This window comes from Phoxinus phoxinus (assembly GCF_949152265.1).
Source record: "Phoxinus phoxinus genome assembly, chromosome: 11".
Taxonomy (NCBI): Eukaryota; Metazoa; Chordata; class Actinopteri; order Cypriniformes; family Leuciscidae; genus Phoxinus; species Phoxinus phoxinus.
Window position 1 is genome coordinate 8,701,424 of NC_136886.1, and position 13,155 is coordinate 8,714,578.

At 37.0% G+C, this 13,155-nt stretch overlaps 1 protein-coding gene across 3 annotated transcripts in view; it reads left to right on the plus strand.

Annotated features, from left to right (window-relative positions):
* Positions 1 to 13,155, plus strand: part of frmd4ba (FERM domain containing 4Ba) — a 56,900-nt gene that overhangs the window by 17,703 nt on the left and 26,042 nt on the right. For all 3 annotated transcript variants that reach the window (XM_079627501.1, XM_079627502.1, XM_079627500.1), the window contains exons 2-7: positions 2,185 to 2,250; positions 2,335 to 2,429; positions 2,904 to 2,996; positions 3,251 to 3,335; positions 5,140 to 5,196; positions 5,657 to 5,679. In XM_079627501.1, coding sequence (XP_079483627.1) covers positions 2,185 to 2,250; positions 2,335 to 2,429; positions 2,904 to 2,996; positions 3,251 to 3,335; positions 5,140 to 5,196; positions 5,657 to 5,679 — 419 coding nt within the window. The remainder of the gene's footprint in view (positions 1 to 2,184; positions 2,251 to 2,334; positions 2,430 to 2,903; positions 2,997 to 3,250; positions 3,336 to 5,139; positions 5,197 to 5,656; positions 5,680 to 13,155) is intronic.

Sequence of the window (13,155 nt, forward strand, 5' to 3'; positions counted from 1 at the left end):
GTTCTTCCTAATTAAGCAGAATGACTCATGACTGTTTTAATTCATGAAATAGAAAAGTTAATTGTGTGTGTGCAATTGATTTAGTGCAGTATTAGAGATAAGAGGGCAGATTGATTATACAGTTGTGATCAGAATGAATGGCTCCCCTGGTAAATATGATAAATAAATCTGCATTGTTTATCCTTTAGATCTTTCATTCAAAAAATGTGTTTACTTGTTAAAAAAATTTTTTAATCATTTACCAGGGGTGCCATTAATTCTGACCACAACTGTATATAATTATAGTTGTATTATTATGATAAAGCTTATCAGGAGGCATCTTTCAACAATGAAAAGATTTGCAATTTCACATGGCTATGATTCACTTAGATTATATTAAATTATATTAGGGCTCAGTCTTGGGCTTTCTGCTATGTAGCAGCACAGCCCTTGTGTAAGAAAGAATGATGTACAGTAAACCGCCAAAAATAAATATAAGTGTTGTATTGCACATGGTGAAGGGAACAATGTGACCTTACAAGTTTAGGTTTGCATCAGTTTAAATTTCTTTAGGCCCTCCTGTTTAAGTCTCTCTTGCACATTGGATGCATCTGAAAACTTAGGCAGCTGATTTGCCTCACTGCCTTATCGGGCAGTGACTTTGTGGGCTGTATTTGCGCATGAAAATACCTCATGAAACTGATTTCGGACAGACTTCTAAGGCAGTGTAATGGTTTAATGATCTACAGTTGAGCTTTGGTGATAACTAAGCAAATATTTAATTACAACAATCGTAATTACACGCTATAATAACATCAGAGGTAGAAAATTTTGGTCAAAAACGTACATATACACACAAACTGACCACCGACCTCAACTTTCAGACAACAACTGTCATTGTTGGATTGTGGGATATCAAAGGTAGCCAATGATACATCTATGCTGCCTTCAAAAAATCAATCAGATGAAGGTATCTCAGGAGGAGTCAGGGGGTGCTTCTCATTTCTTATTTGTGCATTCTTGATTTCTTTCCTCAAGTCTCAGCTCCAGCCCCTTAGGATGCGAGAGAAGGATACCGGTCTATCCCCGATCATGACTCCTCAGAAAGCTTCCTCACTCCTTGTTCCTCGCAGTGCTATTAGAGAATTGAGATGCCCTTTAAGATGGCTGAGTTTGATCAGTTTACGGGTCACGGGATGGAGGACGGAGGAGCGAGGAAACGAGGAAGCATCAGTTTGAGTATCGAGAAGCACCCTTTCTCTCTCTCTCTCTCTCTCTCTCTCTCTCTCTCTCTCTCTCTCTCTCTCTCTCTCTCTCTCTCTCTCTCTCTCTCTCATTCTAAATCAAGTGCTACTCTCTAAGATTAATACATAATTAGTACTTCAGTTCAAATGTAGGATATTAAGAATAAAGATTCTGTACATAATTAAATAATAATTGTGTTCATAATTTAACTGTTTAACAGTTTTCTCTGACGTTGTTGAATACTAATACTAATGTGACCCTGCCAAGAGGCTGCCAAGATAACATCTAAATCCAGCTGACTGTACACAGAGATCAATCTTCCCAATGGGGAAACCAATCCAATTTATCAACCCAGTATCAGAGGACACACTCTCCTGTCTCCTCACATCATTAGATTAGTATAAGTATAGCAGTAGGTTATGATTGTGTCTAAATCTGTATTAAAGGTCATGGAAGAGTGTGTTCAATATATACATGCACTTACACAGTGACACATACATACATTGTCAATACAAATGTTAAATTCACTCCTGTTCAAAAGTTTGGATTTGAAAGTTGCTTATGCTCACAAGGCTGCATTTATTTGATCAAAAAAAACTATATTGTGAAATATTATTACAGTGTGAAATAACTATTTTCTATTTTAAAATATTATTTATTCCTGTGATAACAAAGTTTAGTTTTCAACAGCAATTAATCCATTCTTTAGTGTCACGTGTTGAAAATGTTGAATATTTTTTATTTAATAGAAAGTTTAAAGGAACAGCATTTATTTGAAATGGAAATATGGTAACATAATAAATGTCTTCAATTTAATGCACCCTTGCTGAAAGTATTCATTTCTTTTTCAGTATTCAAACTCTTGAACTGTAGTGCACACTATTTTATACATGACAATATTTATGTGAATCATTTATTGAATATAATAAGATGAACTGGATGTGTGTTTGACATTGGCAGATGACGGAGGGCCGGCTGTGTCAGGTGCTTCTGCTAGATGACAGGCAGCTGGAACTGCTGGTCCAGGTAAAGCTAACTCACCACACTAACTCAAACTGTAGATACAAAACAGACACGTTATTAACAGTAACACCCGTTTCCCTAATACAGCCAAAACTGTTGTCCCGAGATCTCCTGGATCTGGTTTCATCACATTTCAACCTAAAAGAGAAAGATTATTTTGGGATCTCCTTCACTGATGAGAGGTAAGTTAGTGATTTGTTGTCATTGTGTAGAAATACGTATTTATTATTGCTTATAGCATACTTCACAACTACAGACTCCCCCAGTAGATCTTCAGTTACAAAAATAAACTAAAATCCCTGTTCATACACACATTGAAGAAGTGATAACCAGACTCCCTCAAATAATAAGTGAACTTCTAACTGCTATAAGTCTGTCAACTCGCAAGCTTTCGAACAAAAGGCTTAGATTGGGGCTTCAGAGGTATTCCACTTTTACAAGGAGCCTACTGTTGTTTTATGATTTTTTTTTTTTTAAATACTTACTTGCTTTTGATCATTCATTCAGTCAAACAAAGCACATATAGGATCATACACAACATGTGAGGTTTAATTATGTACAACCATAAATAGTTCTTACAAGTCTTTCAAAGACATTATTATGTTTCTTATGTGATTTAGCCCAAGTATTGAATTTGACTTATTGCCATTTATCAGGGGTCAAAAAAACTGGCTTCAACTGGATCGCAGGGTGCTGGACCATGACTTTTCCAAAAAGACTGGACCACTTGAGCTCAAATTCCAAGTCAGGTTAGTTCAGATTCACTCATTTGCATGTCCAATGGCTAACCAATAGGGGGCGCCACCAGTACAGCATGAGGCATGCTGGTGCAACTTCAACATACAAAAGCAAGACATACAAGATTTGGCATTGAGATTTACTATAATTTCTCATTCATAACTCTTTATATTACTTTGTATTTTATTCTATATGCAATGATTGTTAGTATTGGTTTATCATAGGAGTTCATATGTTCCTCATTGATTGTCGCTGTTTTCTGTAGGTTTTACATCGAGAGTGTTGCATGTTTGAAAGATGCTACCACTGTCGAACTGTTTTTCCGGAATGCTAAGATATCTGTCTACAATGTAAGTGATCCAAGTATTAAAATCATGTCACAGATCAAAACATCCAAAATCTATTAAAGATTACAATACTGTTATTTAGTAGTGCAATGTAGTGCAGTATTCTTATGGTTTAAACTACAATTGTCTGTGGATGATTTTTCCCTTTGATTTTTTTTCTTTCTTTTGTGAGGCTTTAAAAGAGCTTGGCAGGTGGCTTCCATTAAGTTCTTTTTGATTACGGGCATTTACAGATGACAGCCCTGGCACAGCAGGATGCTGCTGGGTTGGCTGGTTCCTCTGTAGCCTCTTTCAACTGTAAAGGCCATTATTGAACCACCAAATCTAACTCAACCTAACACATTTGATAAAGAAAGAAGGTAGTATGAATTTAGCTTGCTCTGACAGACTTCCTTTTTTTTTTTTTTGTCTAAATAGAAACCATTAGAGTTCACATAGGCTAATTCCAAAATAATCATATACGATTACTATCTTATACTGCTTTCTGATGCTCTTCAACTTCAACAACAAAAAATAAAAATAAAATAATGAGGTGGAAAATACTAATGATTTGTTACTGGAGCAATTTGGAAGCAATTGGGTGTATATGCAGTGTGATTTTGTTCTGATAGCGTTTACTATTCACTTATCTTTTACAAAGATAGAATTGTTTACATCTACTTTCTGTAAATGGGAATAAATATGGACATTTATGAAATGTCAAAAATAAAGAAAACAATAACTAAATGTGGCATTTAATAAAATGGGTTTATGTGAAGATTGTTTTAAGTTGCCCTAAATTAAAACTGTTATATTTTTTAAAGCTTATTAAATGGAAAAAACAATAGATTTCAGTTATATAGTGTTGGATGGCTGTAATTACACATTTAATCCCCAGAAATTTAGCTCTTTTTTAAATTTATTTTTTTATAGAGACATCAGTAGCAATATTGATGATACTTGCCTTCATTCCTAGTAGCTACTTAGTAAAAAGATGCCATCAAACAAATTAAATGTGTTGTTGTAATAAAAGTTATGTAGCCTATACAATATAAAAAATATATTACAAATGTTAATGTTAGGAGAGATTACTCGTGATTACAGAATTATTTAGTTATGTTTAATCGACTGACATCACTATATAAGTAAATATTTGCAATATTGCTGTTAATCCGTTCTTTGTGGTGTAGATGGTGTGAGGGGGCGCTGCATATCATATCATGGAGTGGTTGAGGGATTTTCCCCCTCGTTGCTGTACAGCGCCCCCATGTTGACTGATTAATCTACTCCTGTAGAACTGTAGTACTACAGCCACAAACTTCTTTAGAATTCTATTTAAAATTAACCCTGCGCGAAAGTGTGGCGAAAACCATTTTTTAACCATATAGTTTTTTTATATAATCATTTGCGTTACTCGCGAAGAGTAACTTCTTTTGATGCAAGTTGTTGAAACACAAGAGCGCTGAACCTGCTCCCAGATTGTACCATGTCATCCTGGGGTGGTCCAAGTTATGTTGCACTGCAGTCATATTAAATATTAGTGTCTTTTATGTTTTTAAAATACTAAATTCATGTGTTATCATAATAATATGTTAGTCGTGTAATGATACAGTGCGTGTAAGGTAGATAAAGTGATTACTTTTGTACAAACACCCCGTGTCTGTTTACAAAGATGGTATCGTCCACTGTGGAACCTGTCCTGTGTACTGGTGGTGGAACTGGAAACGGTTGGTGGTGGGATAAATAGTTAGATTCGGTGTGTCTGCCGAAAGCCTTACGTGTAAAGTGATTTAATAATTTTTTACTCCGTTCTTTTTAATACTTACAGGAAAACATTGAAGTGGAGAGTGAGATCGTTTTTAAGTTAGCTGCATACACTGTTCAGGTGAGTGAGAATTTGAGTTCTGTGGGTTAGTTTTGACAGACTCGCTGCGAGTAATTTTCACACGCAATTTGTATCTCCTGAACTGATTTTAAGCTGCTTTGAGAATAAACCAGTCACAACTCGCAACGACATGGGTAACGTTACTGATGTTTTTTTACGCCAGAATTTGCATTTATCTTTTCGCTAAACTAAGTTATTATCAAACGACGTTCTTTTGTTGCATGTTTGTATTTGTGCGTTGAAGTGCTTACGATGCAACTTAACTGAATATATCAACATTTCATTATTTGGCAAATGTCTAATAGTACAAAGTTTAGAGACTTGTGGTCTGTAGTAAACCCACTCTGGAGTTAAGCTTCTTACCGCATTGACTCAAGCATGTAACTTAACCTTAACGTTATAAAGGTTCAGTCTGACTCTGAAATGATTAATCAACAAGCACTTTTTTCTCTTTCTTTAGGAGGCAAACGGAGACTACACAAGGTAAGAGAAAACTTAGATATTGAAGACATTAGATCAGGGGTAACCGACCTTTACAGTCCCAGATATAAATAGTTATCTATCTTATCTATTTACCTATCTAGAGTTTCTAAAGTTTTTTTTTTGTTTGACTTTGAATAATTAATAGATATTGTTCAAAATGAAGACAACTTTTATATATCAAGTTTATTTATCACCTAGTAAAAGTAACACTTTTTTGTCTAACTTAACGGAACAGGCACCTGATAGGACACCTGTGTGAAGTTGAGGGAAAGTTTAATCTACTAAAATGACCTTGGAACCAGGTGGTTAACAGAAAATGCAATATTTGAAAGTTGAGGTTGATGAGATGAGGTTAAGGATAATTTGTAGGGTTAAAATTTTAGGCGCATGTAGGAGTGTGGCTGAAGTTTTCAGTGATGATACTTTTTGCCTCACTGTACACACTACTTTATTTTGTATTTATATTTACTGATATGTCTTGTATTTGTTGGGATCAAAACGTTAGTTTTAAGGTTATGTTTGACATTGGTATTACTGTCACCATAGCTTAAGCTTTCTGTTCTTACAGTTTAGCCTTATACAATTTAATAGAGACCATTAATCAACAGCAAGTAACAGGCGTAGGGGGGTTACAAAGCTAAACTCTTTAGATATTTAACCCTTGTGCATTGTTCAAATTCCCATCCTTTCGTTATGTTCGTGGCTGAAAACAGCCACTACTTTAAACTGCTGTAAAAATTGATCAGATAAATATTTTTTTGCCATTTTTTTTGCATAAATCTATTAATCAACATCAGTCCTGTTCAAAACTACTAAATGTTTTTAAAAAAATCAAGATTTTAACTCTTTAATTGCCAAATTCATAAATTATGTCACTGATTTGGGAGGGAAAAAAACACAAAATTACTTATTTTCAATATAAAATGTGATTGTGGACTGGATTTTTTTTAACCTTTTATCACAGTCTTGGACATGTCAAAGATTAGAAACAACATTGGTTTTGATGCATTGTTAGTTTTTGTGCAGCATCAGATTTTAACGTTTTCTCCCTCATTTACTGTTCGTGGCTGTTTTTGCCCCATTGACTTCCATTATAACCACATTTTTTGATTGCAAAGCCATGACACCATAAAATCATGCATTTTTGATTGTTGGTGGTTTTCCCTGTTGGGAAGAGGTAAAATTAGTAATTTTTACTGTTGATAACCAGGTGGCACCATTAACCCTTTAGGTAGGTCTGTGCAAAAAAAAGCTTAGTTTCTGGCTTTTACATGGAGTTATATGGAGTATAATAGCATAATAAAGTGTGTGTGTGTGTGTGTGTGTGTGTGTGTGTGTGTGTGTGTGTGTGTGTGTGTGTGTGTGTGTGTGTGTGTGTGTGTGTGTGTGTGTGTGTGTGTGTGTGTGTGTGTGTGTGTGTGAGAGACCTCACCTTGATGCGTCTGAGAAAATCAAAATATGCACCTCAGCTCTCAAAACTACATGGAGTAAACAAAAACAAAGTAAGTGTATTTATGCATCTGCCTTTTGATGGTGAGAAATGCAGACTAAACAAAAACTAAGCAAGTGTATTGAAACACTTGCATGCAAGCCTGCTGGTCATTTGATGATGAGAAGAGCAGCAAGCAACATGAGAAAGGGCTTGACTTGTAGTGAAGTTTTAGAGATGATTATGCATGTCTTCTCCCTCTGACACCACAGACTCAGGAGAGGCAGATCCTGATTTGGATGTGGCACCCTCATCATCCTCTCTAGCTTCCACTGAAGGCAAGGAGGATTCGGAGGATCCTGGGTCTGGGTGGATTGGGAGAAACGGCGAAGTGTGGTTTTCCACCAACCCGGAGACAACTCCCTTTCTTCAGCCTGCCAGAGTCGTGACTTCATGGCCGACGCGCTATGCCATCGCAAGGGTCCAGAACATTGATTCTGTGTTCAATCTGTTTTTTACGGGCGCCGCACAATGAGAAACTGGACCGGGGTGGACTCCACAGATCTCCGTGCCTACATGGGGCTACTGATTATGGCCGGTGTCTACAGGTCCAGAGAGGAGTCCACACGTTGCCTGTGGGATGATCGCAGTGGTCGTGCGATTTTTAGAGCCACCATGTCCCTCTCAAGATTCAAGAAATCAGCAGAGCTCTGCGTTTTGGAGGTTGGTCATGCTGACAATGAGGTCAATCATCTCGTCGGCCATGAAGTCACGCCTCTGGCAGGCTGAAGAAAGGGAGTTGTCTCCGCGTTGGTGGAAAACCACACTTCGCCGTTTCTCCCAATCCACCCAGACCCAGGATCCTCCGAATCCTCCTCGCCTTCAGTGGAAGCTAGAGAGGATGATGAGGGTGCCACATCCAAATCAGGATCTGCCTCTCCTGAGTCTGTGGTGTCAGAGGGAGAAGACAATACATCCTGCAGCTCGCTGGAGGGTCAGGCTGCAGAATCATCTCTAAAACTTCACTACAAGTCAAGCCCTTTCTCATGTTGCTTGCTGCTCTTCTCACCATCAAATGACCAGCAGGCTTGCATGCAAGTGTTTAAATCCACTTGCTTAGTTTTTGTTTAGTCTGCATTTCTCACCATCAAAAGGCAGATGCATAAATACACCTTTTTTGTTTTTGTTTACTCCATGTAGTTCTGAGAGCTGAGTTGCATATTTTGATTTTCTCAGACGCATCAAGGTGAGGTCTCTCTCTCTCACTCACTCACTCACTCACACACACACACACACACACACACACACACACACACACACACACACACACACACACACACACACACACACACACACACACACACACACACACACACACACACACACACACACACACACACTTACTTTATTATGCTATTATACTCCATATAACTCCATGTAAAAGCCAGAAACTAAGCTTTTTTTTGCACAGGCCTACCTAAAGGGTTAATGGTGCCACCTGGTTATCAACAGTAAAAATTTTACCTCTTCCCAACAGGGAAAACCACCAACAATCAAAAATGCATGATTTTATGGTGTCATGGCTTTGCAATCAAAAAATGTGGTTATAATGGAAGTCAATGGGGCAAAAACAGCCACAAACAGTAAATGAGGGAGAAAAAGTTTAAATCTGATGCTGCACAAAAACTAACAATGCATCAAAACCAATGTTGTTTCTAATCTTTGACATGTCCAAGACTGTGATAAAAGGTTAAAAAAAATCCAGTCCACAATCACATTTTATATTGAAAATAAGTAATTTTGTGTTTTTTCCCCTCCCAAATCAGTGACATAATTTATGAATTTGGCAATTAAAGAGTTAAAATCTTAATTTTTTTAAAAACATTTAGTAGTTTTGAACAGGACTGATGTTGATTAATAGATTTATGCAAAAAAAATGGCAAAAAAATATTTATCTGATCAATTTTTACAGCAGTTTAAAGTAGTGGCTGTTTTCAGCCACGAACATAACGAAAGGGTAGTGAATTTGCCCAGAGTGTACTGTTAAGTTTTTGAAAATTTTCAAAGCATTTTCCTAAAATATGTGTAAAAATAAGCTTTGTCACCAAAAATCATTCCATTTGCTGAAACACGGAAAAAGTTATGGCCAAAATAAGACTCAAAAATACCCCATAGTGGCTGAAAACAGCCCCAACAGCACATAAGGGTTAACTTTTATTACTGCTGTAAATTACATAACATTCATAACTCAATTAAAAGTCAGTTCCTTTCCAGACTAAACTTTCAGCCACATTCAGTTTTTGGACTGGTGTTCAATTGATTATAAATTCCATCATACCTTACAAAATAAATGCAAAAAAAAAAAAAAAGTCATGTTCTATTTTTATTGGTATTGCTAAAATTAGTGTCCATCCAACTTGGTGGTGGTGGAATTGTTTTTGCGAGTTAGATCCATCTAAAAGTAAGCATTTTTGAGTTAATGTTCAGGTTGTGTTGATCATTTCCAAAGGAAACATTTAGGCTAATGAGTGAAGTAGAACTGGCAGTCAATATATGTGATGACGTATATGTCCATGGCTTAGATATTTCTGGACTCAACTCTTAAAAAAGGACCCTTGACAGTTGCATTTCATGTACGACAGCATAATTCAATTCAGAGCTTTTTGTTGTTTATAAATGTTGCCCACTTTCTAAGCACATTTTTACAGTCATCATCATGCCAGTTGGCATATTACCTAGTTTTCCATTCATACATTTTCAGGAGGTTTACTCCAAGTGATTAGTTGTTGTGAGCTTGTGTCGTAGTCTGTTAACATGTACTTGAAGCAGTGAATGGGATGCATTGGGATAAAGCAATCTGTTAACGAAACCATAACAAATGAAAGGGGTGAATTGGTCAGCAAGGTTTGAACATGTGTTGACCACTCTTTCTCAGTAGCCTTGCAGTTCATTGTTGGGGAAACAGAGCTTGTCCACTGTTGAGCAGAGTGAGAACAGAGGTGTGCAAACAGCCCCTTTTTTACTTTGAAAATGTTTACCTTGCAACAACGACTGCTTTTGTTTAGCAGTGGGTAACTTGTTAAATGCCTCGTGAAATGGCTTGACAAGCTTTGTTTTCATTCTGTGCTTCGACGTGCTTCTGTCGAAATGGACTGGAAGGGACATAGCCTATTGAAAGGGCTTGTTGGGAAATGGGAGGTTTGAGTACACGGGTGGCATGTTAGGCATATGGCATAATATTTTTTTTTTAATATAATTTTATTCAGCAAGGTTACAAAGGATTTACAAATAAATTCTGTTCTTTTGAACTTTCTATTCATCAAAGAATCCTGAAAAAAGTATCATGGTTTCCACAAAAATATTAAGCATTAAAGGGGTCATGACATGAGAAACCAAATTTGCCTTGATCTTTTGGTATATAAGAGGTCTTTGTACCATTAAAACGTCCTGCAAGTTTCATAGCTTAAGACGTCCTCCCCATTATAAACGAATCATTTATTTAATCAAGCTCTAAATACAGCTCGTTCTGGATCCATGGTAAGAAGTGACGTCACGGTACGAAGTGACGTACCAGCGTTTGCATATGACCGCCTCCAGCGCAAGACAGCTACGCTTAAAGCGCAAGACAACTACGCTCACTTCGTATCGTTGTCGCGCCCGCGCGCCGCGCGCCTCACAAGTGTTCAGTCGACGGACAGCGAGTGGGTCTGTGTACAGGGAGATTACGACGCCGCAGATGTGCTGTTCCTGGCTGTGGACAAACTACATCTTTGAATACGCTGCGAAAGATCCAGTCGTCAGGGAAAAATGGATGCACTTTATTTTTTGCGGACGTCTCAGTCACGGCAGTGTTAGTTTAAGCGTTTGTTCTATACATTTTAAGGATGACTGTTTTGAGCTTTGCCAGAAAACTGTTGCTCAAAGATAAGTCCGTGCCGTCTATTCTGGGCTCAACAACGACGACGCAAACTGTAAGTAATGTATTTAAAACTTTAAACTACTTTTTAAATACGCTGAAAGATCCAGTCGTCAGGGAAAAATGGATGCACTTTATTTTTTGCGGACGTCCCAGTCACGGCAGTGTTCTATACATTTAAGGATGACTGTTTTGAGGAAAAAATCCCAATATGATGCTTGGCTTTGCCAGAAAACGGTTGCTCAAAGATAAGTCCGTGGCGACTATGGGCTCAATAACGACGACACAAACTTACTTTTTACCATGGCTAATATAAACACATTTGTATAAGAGAATCTTGAAAATATGTCGCCTTTCTAGTAGGCCTACATGTGATAGAAAATTAAAAATGTTGCCTTTATCAATGCTGCATCTTCAAAGATGGCCTGTCTGTGCATGCATTTTTGTCTGTGGTACACCCTATCATTTCATTTGGAATTAGTTAAATAATGTTAAACTGTTAGCAAATGAAGCTATAGGATAATTATGCAACAATAATTCGTTTTCAAGTGTCTCGGGTTAATTTTTTTTTATTAATTCAAAATAGTTTCACTTTCCATGTGGACACGGGCTGATCCAGTCTTCGTTGTTGTGGTGATCGTTCATTTTCCTCTGATTCCGGCTCAAACATAATAAGGTTTTATCATTGCAAGAGCCATCGCTTCGCATGCATCACCCGCTATTAAACAGTTACGCCGAATCCGCAAATGTTCTGGCTGGGGGCGTTAATAATTGATGCATAGGCACTGACGTTAGCCAATCATAACAGTGGGCGTTAACACTGAACTCTTAAAGGGGAAACACCCCCAAAACAGACTGTTTGAATCAGAGGATGAGAAACAGGGTGGGAAAAGGTCATAAATCACTACATTTTAAAAGTTTTTTGTAAAAAAAACTATAGTAATACTATCATTGCACCTAAGGGAACATAATAATAAAATAAAAAAAAAACATGTCATGACCCCTTTAACTTTTTTCAACATTGAACATAAGAAATGTTTCTTGAGCATATTAGAAGGACCATGTGACTCTAAAGACTGGAGTAATGGCTGCTGAAAATTCAGCTTTGCATCACAGGAATAAATTACATTTTAAAAAATATTCAAGAAAGTGGTTATTTTACATTGTAATCATATTTCACAATATTCCTGTTTTACTTTATTTCTGATCAAATAAATGCAGCCTTGGTGAGTATAAGATACTTTTTAAAAAAAGCTCTCGATTTTACAGCCCCCAAACATTTAAAATGGTAGTCTATTCCCAATGTTAGGTTTTTGGTTAAAGATATAAGTGGGTCATGTTAGTACATTTTTATGTCTGATATGCCCTTCACTATTTATTTGCTGGCACATAATTAAGCAGTTCTGGTAGCAGTGTATCATTACTTATAATATAAGTGGGCTTAACATCAGCAAACCCAGACCTTCTCTTCCTCTAATTTCTGTTATTTCATGTGAATGAAGCTCCCAGATCTCATAAAGCCAGAGCAGTTGCATTTGGAGGCCCAGGGCTTTAAGTTTATGTAGGAAGCTAGAAGACCCCCACGCCTCTTCATATAAACCTACCACTCCTCCTCTTCTCTGTTAAGACTGCATAGATGTTAGTGGAAAGGGAGTGGAGACATCTCCCGTTGGCAGACATAGGGCGTCATGCAGGATGCTGATGTCATCTGTCTGCAGTTTATGTCAGGGGCAACCACTCGAGTTCTTCCTATACAATCCCCTCCTAGTATTTCCTAGTTCTTTAGAGAGAATATGGAAAGTTTAAGAAGTGGTGTCACTTTTAAAATAAATATTAATCACTTATTTTTTAAATACTGTTATGAAAAACCTTGATCCTGTTGAACCTGAATTCTAAGTAGAAATCACTTACGTTTCAAGGACGTTGACATCAAGACCTGTAGAGTGCAGTAGTCGGGTTCTGGAAGTAAAAATTCCACACATTTTCTCCATAATGAAATTAGTTTTTAACGATAACTTTTATAAGCCTTAAAATATATATCTACTCTGTGTTCAGAAGATGTTAATCATTGTTATATGCTTTTATTGAAGCCATATATATTAAAATTAACTTTAAAATATAATGTTTCTCT